At 43.3% G+C, this 12032-nt stretch overlaps 1 protein-coding gene across 1 annotated transcript; it reads left to right on the top strand.

Moving 5' to 3' along the window:
- Positions 1 to 5060: 5060 nt before the first annotated feature.
- LOC119482142 (mucin-2-like) lies at positions 5061 to 11432 on the top strand. The gene is made up of 8 exons (XM_037759562.1): positions 5061 to 5112; positions 7045 to 9078; positions 9193 to 9308; positions 10001 to 10065; positions 10167 to 10212; positions 10309 to 10364; positions 11181 to 11302; positions 11425 to 11432. Exons 1-8 carry the CDS (start codon positions 5061 to 5063, stop codon positions 11430 to 11432), a joined length of 2499 nt encoding a protein of 832 aa, XP_037615490.1.
- Positions 11433 to 12032: the final 600 nt, after the last annotated feature.

Below are 12032 nucleotides of genomic sequence, written 5' to 3'. Positions count from 1 at the left end.
ACTAGAGACCTAGAGCATTCAGAGGATGGATGGCTTTCCTAGCTAGATTGACAATAAGGGGGTTTCTGAGCAGTTTACACAACAGAAGTGCTCGCCAATCCAATTGCCGAAAAATGCAATTCTTGCAGAAATCTTAAAAGATGTCAAAAGTTTTTGATCCCAAATCACAGCATGGCTTTTTCTATGGTGTTCCTCAAGGTCTCGGTGTCTTAATGTGGTATTTTGGAGGGATTATTGATCATTTTTATCAATTCTCGAGTGGTAAAAAAATGGTTAAATTTAGCACCAAATCTGTGTAACAAATGGTATCAACCCAAAAATTGCTGCAACAACTCATGAGACATAATAGAGCATGGGGATGACCATCATATTCTTCCAACTTCCTTTTTACTCAGCATGAAATTCACATTATTTGAAGGTTACCATTTTGTGAATAGCTTTTACTATTGTGGAGGTCAAAGGAAATACGCAGCAGCCGTCGTACTGATTCTGTTGCTCTATTTATAACTGGAAAGTGGAAAACATACCTAACTCAGAGGGAGGTTTTGTCAGGCTTTAGCGTCTGATAAGACATAAAATGAACCCACCTTTTACAACCTGTAGGAGATAAACTTGTCTACACTAACCCCTCGCGCTGTTATTACACCTCACCCTAACACACCTCTTGCTATAAACCTTTGAATCCTCCAGCAGAGAGGAAGATGGCCGTGTGCCGATTCACCGGTGTATTAAGCATGACTTATACTGCAGTTAGAATCTCTGAGTCTTGATAAGCTGTGTTGTAAAATCTAGATAAACACACCGTTGATAACTGAGCGGTCATGCCAACACTTTCCTCCTATTACGTATCACCAGACTGTAGCTGCTCTTCACATACTATCTAAACCAGGGATCAGCGACCAGCGGCTCTTTAGCTCCTCTCCAGTGGCGCCCTGGAAATTAATAGCTGTTTTTTTTGTTAACATTTTCATTCATCTTTTTCTAAACTTAAAGGTCCCATATCGTGCTCATTTTCAGGTTCATATTTGAATTTTGGGGTTTCTACCAGAACATGTTTGCATACTTTAATGTTTAAAAAACTCTTTATTTTCCTCATACTGTCTGCTTGAATATACCTGTATTTACCCTCTGTATGAAACGCTCCGTTTTAGTACATTTCAATGGAATTGCAACGGAATTGCGTTGCTAGGCAACAGCTTGGGTCCATGTTTACTTCCTGTCAGCTGATGTTATTTACATACACTGCAACAGGAAATAAACTGGGACACTTAGAATATTTATGTTTAAAACCGTGTAATGGTCTAAATATTGTATACTAGTGACATCACAAATGGACAGAAATCCTAACTTCTTGTTTCAAACGCACAATTTCTGAATATGGGCTGTGGGTATTTCTCCGTATATTGAGTGTTTTGATGGTTTAACAGTATTTATATAGCACTTAAACCTGCTTTATAATATAAAAGACATGAAAATCTCACTTTTTACGATATGGGGCCTTTAAGTTACGGCCCTTCCGGAGTTATTTAAACCCAAACCGCGATCTTTCCCTAAACCTAACTAAGTAGTTTGTTGCCTAACTTTCCAAGAAATTGACAAGACTAAACTCCACACTTGTTTGGCTACAGCACTTGGATGCGACTCTGAAACTTTCTGGCACTCAGCCTGGAAAAAGAAGACTTGATGTTATGTCACATATGATAATAAATACATATCAATCGGAATAAACACAAACTATAAACAATGTGTGAGAGTGATGCAAATGTAGTTTAGTAGTTTCCAATTTCCAAACACAGCGCAGCAGGGTTTCTACTATCCCGACTGCACACATCTGCTCAGTCAAAGTTGAACAAAGTGAACTCTGACTTGTGGCTGGAGATTGCACACTTGAATTTGTTTGTCATTTGGGATTCAGTAGAATTGAATTGGAAATGAAACGGAATATGTCAATTGATTAAAATATTTAATCGCGAATAATCGCAAATTAATTTTTTTTTTTATCTGTTCAAAATGCACCTTAAAGGGAGATTTGTCAAGTATTTAATACTCTTATCAACATGGGAGTGGACAAATATGCTGCTTTATGCAAATGTATGTATATATTTATTATTGTGAGTCAAATAACAACACAAAACAATGACAGATATTGTCCAGAAACCCTCACAGGTACTGCATTTAGCATAAACAATATGCTACAATCATAACATGGCAAACTGTCTGTTAGCCTCCTAGTGTGACATGGTTGGCACCAATGGATTTCGGAGGTTTCTAGTTTCATATGGTGCCAGTATCTTCTCTCTAGCTTTAAAACTGAGCCTGCTACAACCTAAAAAATCACAAATTGCATTGATGCGTTAAGGAATTTCAGCTCCCCTCGGCTTTACGGAGCTTTATAGTGAGTTTCGGCTCATTGTTCAGCTGTCCGGCCCTCAACTTTACTGTTTCGCTTCGCTCTAATCGGCGTCGTTTCGGCTGCAGCAGGCAGCACCAAACAGCAGACAAACAGCGTCAGAGACCAGCTGGTGAACTTAGTGGAGCATTTAGCAACTAAAGATATTTGTCAGGAGTTGGTGGAGACCAAAAACAGAGCCAAAAGTGAGGGAATTTTTGCGTCTTTCATTCATCAAAATGACTCCAAATGAATGATGTTGCTTTGTAACTGCTCGATGTGTAAATGAGCAACTGCTTGATAACAATATAAAATCTAAAGATGACGATATGTTAATGACGTCAATCAGTTATCCATCCATCCATCTTCAACCGCTTATCCGGCATCGGGTCGCGGGGGCAACAGCTCCAGCAGGGGACCCCAAACTTCCCTTTCCCGGGCCACATTAACCAGCTCTGACTGGGGGATTCCGAGGCGTTCCCAGGCCAGAGTAGAGATATAATCTCTCCACCTAGTCCTGGGTCTTCCCCGTGGTCTCCTCCCAGCTGGTCGTGCCTGGAACACCTCCCAAGGAAGGCGCCCAGGAGGCATCCGTGCTAGATGCCCGAACCACCTCAACTGGCTCCTTTCGACGCAAAGGAGCAAGGACTCTACTCCGAGTCCCTCACGGATGACTGAGCTTCTTACCCTATCTCTAAGGGAGACGCCAGCCACCCTCCTGAGGAAACCCATTTCGGCCGCTTGCACCCGCGACCTCGTTCTTTCGGTCAGGAGTTTTAAGGAAGCTAGGGAAGAACAACGGGTGTGTATGTGCAATAAACGTGTCAGGGTCAAGTGGATTTATATCGTTCCTCTTATCTCAGTCGGTCAGGCCAGCTGTGACGTTTCCATACACCTTGACACTGGGTGTATCCGTTTAGAAAGAGCTGATCCGCCACCTCACGGTGTTACATGGTGCACTTTGACAGACTTTCAACATTTGGATTTGAGTATTTTGTGTCATTCATCGCTGACGGCTCACCGCTGCCTGGAATGAAATCTGGTCATGGCGTTTTCTTCACGTTTCCTGATTATCTCTGCTCTACTTGTCTGCTTTTGTTCCGCTGATGGTAAGATTCATGAGAATTTTAAAAAACTTTCTTCCGTAAAGAAATGGAGCTAAATCAACATTTTTGTCAGGTCCACTACAACGGATGCCACCGACTGGCCTTTCATAATCTTTATAATGGATTTCCCCATTATTGTTTGTTTTTAGCCATGTTCAGCACGTGTTAGTGGGTAGAATAACAATTTTGTTGGTTTTACTAAAATTTAGTAACTTGAAATAAGGGAACTATTGGACTTAAGTCCTTTTTAGCCGGATTGTCGGTGTATTTAATTTTACAGCTGATGGCCAAAGTTGTGATATTCGCCAATAACAGTTTCGTGAAACCCACAGAGCAGATAAACTGGTAAAAGTCTGCCGTCAACATCAAACATCTCAGTTGGCACGCTCATATCATGTGATAAGCGACTTCATCTGGAGTCATCAGAAATGTAATCTTTAGGGCTGTCGAAGTTAACGACTTACGAGGTTGTAGAGTGAATATACTGGTAAAATATGAATCTAGAAAATCTAAGGAGTCCATTGGTACCAACCATGTCACACTAGCTTGTGGCGAAGGAAGGAAATCATAAAGGTTTTTGAGAGATGCCGATTCATCTTTATGGTCTTACTTTGGAGGTCATACTTTGCTAGTTAGTTTGTTGTTGATTGTATTGCGTTATACAGAGAGGTGTTTCTAATATTTATTACCCCATAATTATTATGTATATGGATATTTTATGTCACTGACCTGGTCTCTATTGGGATGAATATTAAAAAAATCATGTGGTTTCAAGTAGGGATGCACAGATACCGATACCAGTATCGGGTCCGATACTGTACTCGCAAAACGGCTCCGATACAACGGCCCCGATACCACTTTACAGCAGCGTGACGTTAACCTCTCATCACCATCTTTCGGGTCCTCACGCTCCACCGACCCGACGGTGCGGAAGAGACGGGCCGGTGGTGCGCCTGGTGAGCCAGCCATCATTTTAATTGCTGCCACAGGGTTTTGCTTGCACTGGCGTGCGTTAGACTCCTTGGTCCGTGTTTCAAGACGGGTCGGGTGGGTTGCCGACAACGCCACAGACCCCTGGCGCCTTTTACGTGGGCCGAGCCCTGAATCTGACGGCACAACGCGGTTGGGGCTCACTGAGGACAGTCCACCCAAGTTGACAGTCATAACCGGAGCAGGGAGCCCCGTCACGGTGCGGCGAGGTCCGAGCGGGGATCGCTTTAAAGCTGCAGCCGCGAGCCACCTTCGCCCCAAGCCTTTCCAAACCGACCTAGAGCCGGTCGCGGTCTGAAAAAAAAGTGGTATCAGCGCATCCCTAGTTTCAATATTGATATCTTGAACGTAACTTTTAATATGATTATATTAGTGTGTTAATAACGTGGCACATGACATGTCACAACCATCCCAAACAGTCCGGCAACTTTGATCCCTTTAGCAATGTTTTTTTTATTTCCTCAGAAAATTTCTCAATCCATGATCAACGGCGGTCCAAAATGAACCAAATAAGTCCCACTGACACAGTAACATCTGAAACTGGAGAGACCACGTCAGCACCTGACCAGACAACCATGCGAACTGAACCTACAGGTTCTACTGATACAGCAACAACTGAGCCTACTGGTACCACCTCAGTATCTGAATCACCGAGTCCAACTGCTTCAGTAACACCGCAGCCTTCGGAGACCACTTCTCCAACTGAACCAACAGGTTCTACTGATACAGCAACATCTGAGCCTACTGGTACCACCTCAGTATCTGAATCACTGAGTCCAACTGCTTCAGTAACACCGCAGCCTTCGGAGACCACTTCTCCAACTGAACCAACAGGTTCTACTGATACAGCAACATCTGAGCCTACTGGTACCACCTCAGTATCTGAATCACTGAGTCCAACTGCTTCAGTAACACCGCAGCCTTCGGAGACCACTTCTCCAACTGAACCAACAGGTTCTACTGATACAGTAACATCTGAGCCTACTGGTACCACCTCAGTATCTGAATCACCGAGTCCAACTGCTTCAGTAACAACGCAGCCTTCGGAGACCGCTTCTCCAACTGAACCAACAGGTTCTACTGATGCAGCAACATCTGAGCCTACCGCTACGACCTCGGTATCTGAATCACCGAGTCCAACTGCTTCAGTAACAACGCAGCCTTCGGAGACCACTTTTCCAACTGAACCAACAGGTTCTACTGATACAGCAACATCTGAGCCTACTGGTACCACCTCAGTATCTGAATCACCGAGTCCAACTGCTTCAGTAACACCGCAGCCTTCGGAGACGACTTCTCCAACTGAACCAACAGGTTCTACTGATACAGAAACATCTGAGCCTACTGGTACCACCTCAGTATCTGAATCACCGAGTCCAACTGCTTCAGTAACACCGCAGCCTTCGGAGACCACTTCTCCAACTGAACCAACAGGTTCTACTGATACAGCAACATCTGAGCCTACTGGTACACCCTCAGTATCTGAATCACCGAGTCCAACTGCTTCAGTAACACCGCAGCCTTCGGAGACCACTTTTCCAACTGAACCAACAGGTTCTACTGATACAGCAACATCTGAGCCTACTGGTACCACCTCAGTATCTGAATCACCGAGTCCAACTGCTTCAGTAACACCGCAGCCTTCGGAGACCACTTCTCCAACTGAACCAACAGGTTCTACTGATACAGTAACATCTGAGCCTACTGGTACCACCTCAGTATCTGAATCACCGAGTCCAACTGCTTCAGTAACAACGGAGTCTTCGGAGACCACTTCTCCAACTGAACCAACAGGTTCTACTGATACAGTAACATCTGAGCCTACTGGTACCACCTCAGTATCTGAATCACCGAGTCCAACTGCTTCAGTAACACCGCAGCCTTCGGAGACCACTTCTCCAACTGAACCAACAGGTTCTACTGATACAGCAACATCTGAGCCTACTGGTACACCCTCAGTATCTGAATCACCGAGTCCAACTGCTTCAGTAACACCGCAGCCTTCGGAGACCACTTTTCCAACTGAACCAACAGGTTCTACTGATACAGCAACATCTGAGCCTACTGGTACCACCTCAGTATCTGAATCACCGAGTCCAACTGCTTCAGTAACACCGCAGCCTTCGGAGACCACTTCTCCAACTGAACCAACAGGTTCTACTGATACAGTAACATCTGAGCCTACTGGTACCACCTCAGTATCTGAATCACCGAGTCCAACTGCTTCAGTAACACCGCAGCCTTCGGAGACCACTTCTCCAACTGAACCAACAGGTTCTACTGATACAGTAACATCTGAGCCTACTGGTACCACCTCAGTATCTGAATCACCGAGTCCAACTGCTTCAGTAACAACGGAGCCTTCGGAGACCACTTCTCCAACTGAACCAACAGGTTCTACTGATACAGCAACATTTGAGCCTACTGGTACCACCTCAGTATCTGAATCATCGAGTCCAACTACTTCAGTAACACCACAGCCTTCGGAGACCACTTTTCCAACTGAACCAACAGGTTCTACTGATACAGCAACATCTGAGCCTCCTCGTACACCCTCAGTATCTGAATCACCGAGTCCAGCTGCTTCAGTAACACCGCAGCCTTCGGAGACCACTTCTCCAACTGAACCAACAGGTTCTACTGATACAGCAACATCTCAGCCTACTGGTACACCCTCAGTATCTGAATCACCGAGTCCAACTGCTTCAGTAACAACGCAGCCTTCGGAGACCACTTCTCCAACTGAACCAACAGGTTCTACTGATACAGTAACATCTGAGCCTACTGGTACCACCTCAGTATCTGAATCACCGAGTCCAACTGCTTCAGTAACAACGCAGCCTTCGGAGACCACTTCTCCAACTGAACCAACAGGTCCTACTGATGCAGCAACATCTGAGCCTACCGCTACGACCTCGGTATCTGAATCACCGAGTCCAACTGCTTCAGTAACAACGCAGCCTTCGGAGACCACTTCTCTAACTGAACCAACAGGTTCTACTGATACACCAACATTTGAGGCTACTGGTACCACCTCAGTATCTGAATCACCGAGTCCAACTGCTTCAGTAACACCGCAGCCTTCGGAGACCACTTTTCCAACTGAACCAACAGGTTCTACTGATACAGCAACATCTCAGCCTACTGGTACACCCTCAGTATCTGAATCACCGAGTCCAACTGCTTCAGTAACAACGCAGCCTTCGGAGACCACTTCTCCAACTGAACCAACAGGTTCTACTGATACAGCAACATCTCAGCCTACTGGTACACCCTCAGTATCTGAATCACCGAGTCCAACTGCTTCAGTAACAACGCAGCCTTCGGAGACCACTTCTCCAACTGAACAAACAGGTTCTACTGATACAGCAACATCTGAGCCTACTGGTACCACCTCGGTATCTGAATCACCGAGTCCAACTGCCCCAGTAACAACGCAGCCTTCGGAGACCACTTCTCCAACTGAACCAACAGGTTCTACTGATACAGTAACATATGAGCCTACTGGTACCACCTCAGTATCTGAATCACCGAGTCCAACTGCCTCAGTAACATCTGTGACAACGTCAGCACCTGAATCAACCAGTCTGACCGACAAAGTAACATCTGGACCTGCCGAGACAACTATGACATCTGAACCAACTGCTCAGACTGGACCAGAAACATCTGAGACCACATCACAACCTGAACCAACTACTCCCACTGACACGGTGACGTCTGAAACTGGAGAGACCACATCAACGGCAGACCAAACCAGTCCCACTGTCACAGTCACTTCAGTAACATCTGAGCCTGCTGGGACCACCTTGGTTTCTGTACCAACTGGTCCAACTGATTCAGTAACAACTGTGCCTGTCGAGACCACGTCGGCACCTGAGCAAACCAATCCAACTGATACGGTAACCTCTGAGCCAACCCAGACCACATCAGCCATTGAACCAACCAGTCAAACCAACACAGTCCCTTCCGAATCTGCTAAGACCACATCATCGGCTGAAACAACTTCTACGACAGGCCCATCATCTACCCATGCAACTGGATCACCATCCTCACCTACAACAGAACCACCAACCGGGACACCACCTGTAACACCAACAGGTCTACCAACTCAACCACCCACTACTTTACCAGCTACTCAATCAACCATACTACCAACGGATCCACCAACCGGGACACCACCTGTAACACCAACAGGTCTACCAACTCAACCACCCACTACTTTACCAGCTACACATTCAACCAAACCTCCAACGGATCCACCAACCGGGACACCACCTGTAACACCAACAGGTCTACCTACTAAACCACCCACTACTTTACCAGCTACACCATCAACCAAACCTCCAACGGATCCACCAACCGGGACACCACCTGTAACATCAACAGGTCTACCAACTAAACCACCAGCTACACCATCAACCAAACCACCAACAACACCACCTACCACGCCAACAGCTCAAACAACCAACCTACCAATCACCACAGCAGAGCCCATTAAGTGCCAAAATGGGGGGACTGTCGATGGATCGATCTGCATATGTACTGTTGGATTCAGTGGAGAGTTTTGCCAATTCATTATCACTGTTGAGCCAGGTAACGTCAACTTCTTGCAAGCTCTGTCATTTTTAAGCGCAACTAAAAGTTTACTGAGTGTAATTTTTGAAGTCGCTGTCCTAAATTTTTTCATATGTTTGATTCTCTTTGCAGCTACAGTCAACAGGTCAGTCGTTGTTAATGTGGTGATCAATCAGGAATTTCATGACAAATATGAAGATGATACATCATCCGAATACAAAGAGTTTGTTGGAAATTTCACCAACCAGGTAAGCATAAAAATGTTGTGAGTTATGCTGGTTTACAGACATGTAGGTACTGGACACATCCAGGCAGTAATTCTAAGATACAGTAATCTCTATGCCATCTTTTAGATTTTACATTATGTTGTAACATTTGGGACTTTACACGACTAGTTGTGTGGAGAAAAAGCAAAGAGAGAGGTATATCTGCATTATCAAATGCACTGGGCTGAACAAGCAATCATATTTCAAATTATACTGTGCTCTGGATACACATGTTCAGCGCAAGTTTAATGACTATCAGAAATTATTACACAATGGCCTGTCTGGCTGGTGTCCTGGAAAGGGCGCCATGCAGCCAGAACATTTCTAACCAAATTACACAACCATAGCAACATGCTGATGCATAGAAGTTTATGGAATAATCTTTAATGTCTAAATCCAAAAAATTCAGATTTTAGTGATGATATTATTACTCAAAATGCTTTGATTTTTGACAATGATCAAGATGGCGGATAAATGAATGTTAGCAAAGGATTATAAAAAGCAAAACAGTGATGATTAAAAAAGGTCACATTGGGTATTTTTACACTACTCTCCAAACAGTACAGACACAGTTCATGTAGAGAAGGATAAATCACATAAATTCACCAATGTTGTTCCTCTTTTCTAAAAATAATTATGCTTTTGAAACATTATTTATATTTATGTTGTTTCAGATGGAAACATATTACCTGAAAAAGAAGATTGCAAACTTCAAAGAAGTGGTGGTAACTAGTGTCAGGTAATGTACTTATGGTTTTTCAGAAACAAAGCAATCATCGTTGCATTTTGCTATACATTAACATGTACATATACATATTTTCTGTTATTCTTTTCTCTTAGCCGTGCGGTTCCTGTGGCCAGACTCTCAAATAACACTGTGGAAGAGGTAAAGCTGTTCAAACACCTTTCCAGCAGGATATTGAATCAGAGATTAGATATATATACAGTATATATATTAACAATTGTTCTATCTTTATTACAGATGAGATTATCAGCTGAAGCCGTAGCTATCTACAGTGTCACACCAAGAGCAGGAGGGTAATTTGAGCACAGACACCTTTAAGGATCTTACACCGATAATGTCCAAATTATGTCACTTTATTAGGCAATGAGAAACTTTGCATGTTGGCAGTGATATAATCTTGTCTCTTTGAACTTAAATGCATTGCGGCTACATTTCGTACGATAATCACAGCCTCATGAAACTTTACAGCCACAAACTAGAGACCTAGAGCATTCAGAGGATGGATGGCTTTCCTAGCTATAGATTGACAATAAGGGGGTTCTGAGCAGTTTACACAACAGAAGTGCTCGCCATCCAGTCGCCGAAAAATGCAATTCTTGCAGAAATCTCAAAATTGAATGGTATTCGTCAAGGTCTTGGTGTCTTAATGTGGTATTTTGGAGGGATTATTGATCATTTTTATCAATTCTCGAGTAGTAAAAAATGGTTAAATTTAGCACCAAATCTATGTAGCAAATGGTATCAACCCAAAAATTGCTTCAACAACTTATAAGACATAATGGAACATGGGGATGACCATCATATACTTCAGTCATAATGTTCTAAACCCTTATACACTTTCACAATTAATTTTAAATAATTAATTCATTAATGTTCATTTCTGATTTATGACTAGAACAACTTGACACACAGTGCTGAGCTGTTGACCTGCTATCTCCCCCTAAAGACCCCCTGTACTCCCCTAAAAAAGACAAAAACGGATCTATTGTGGGTCTCAGACAGTTAATTGTAAAAGTATATAATTTCACCAACATTGTGTGTATTTTGAATTGCAAACTATTGACTTAAACTGTACTGACATGCTGTATGCAACATTCGTTCTGCCTCAGCATTAGTGTCACACACGACGTGGTTTTGGCAATTCCAAACAACGCCAACTCGACTCAACTATATGACAACGACGTCGAAGCAGTTGTGGATGCTGTCGTCGAGCTTGTTGGCTGCAAAGTAGGTGAGACAGAAAATCAAATCATATACAGTATGTATGCACTGATAGAAAACCGTGACATCAGACCCATATTCATTCAAATACAAGAGTTTTATGAGCATTAAGTTGTCAGCTTCATGTTGTAGCTTTTTAATACCAAGTATACGTATACATGCACAATGGAAAGTAATTTTCTTATCTCCTGAATTTTCAGATTGTCTTTACAACATCACAGAAAAACCCATAGTGACTGAAACGGAGGCAGATTTGGAATGTAAGTATTACTGCACCATGATTTAACACATTTTACTATTTGCTTTCTGAATTATTCACATTTTCATGCTTAAATAATAAGTAAAAATTCCTTAAAAGCTCTGTTCCCTCATCTGGAAGTCAATGGGTTTTTAGTTAGATGCCTGAAATCAGGTCTGTGGTTAACACACAAAGCTTAAGAGATTTTAAAGTTTCATTCTAGAATATAAAATACGTCAGTAAATATCCCACTTGTGAATTTTGAAGCCTTTATGTGCCTTAAAAAAAGGCAGTTGTTAACAAGTGGCTAAACGAGAAACGTCATCACGCCGACTCGTCCGACTCGTCCGACTTTACAGCCTAGTATCATAAAGTATCATAAACATTTGTTTGCTACAGAGCAGCATATTTTCTGCAATAATCCAAAACCCAAATGGAATAATCCCCATTGGCTTTTTGTCGAGGGAACCAGGTCGATGCTAACTTCCTGCTTGGCCGACAA

The sequence above is a fragment of the Sebastes umbrosus genome, chromosome 22, assembly GCF_015220745.1.
Source record: "Sebastes umbrosus isolate fSebUmb1 chromosome 22, fSebUmb1.pri, whole genome shotgun sequence".
NCBI classification, from domain to species: domain Eukaryota; kingdom Metazoa; phylum Chordata; class Actinopteri; order Perciformes; family Sebastidae; genus Sebastes; species Sebastes umbrosus.
This window is presented reverse-complemented; position numbering and strand designations above follow the sequence as displayed.

Excerpts from the sequence above, each read along its gene's own strand:
- LOC119482142 (XM_037759562.1), top strand. The coding sequence starts at position 5,061 with ATGCGAACTGAACCTACAGGTTCTACTGATACAGCAACAACTGAGCCT. Across the intron at positions 5,113-7,044 it reads AGCAACAACTGAGCCTACTG|TATCTGAATCACCGAGTCCA; the intron begins GTACCACCTCAG and ends GTACACCCTCAG. Across the intron at positions 10,066-10,166 it reads GTGGTGGTAACTAGTGTCAG|CCGTGCGGTTCCTGTGGCCA; the intron begins GTAATGTACTTA and ends CTTTTCTCTTAG.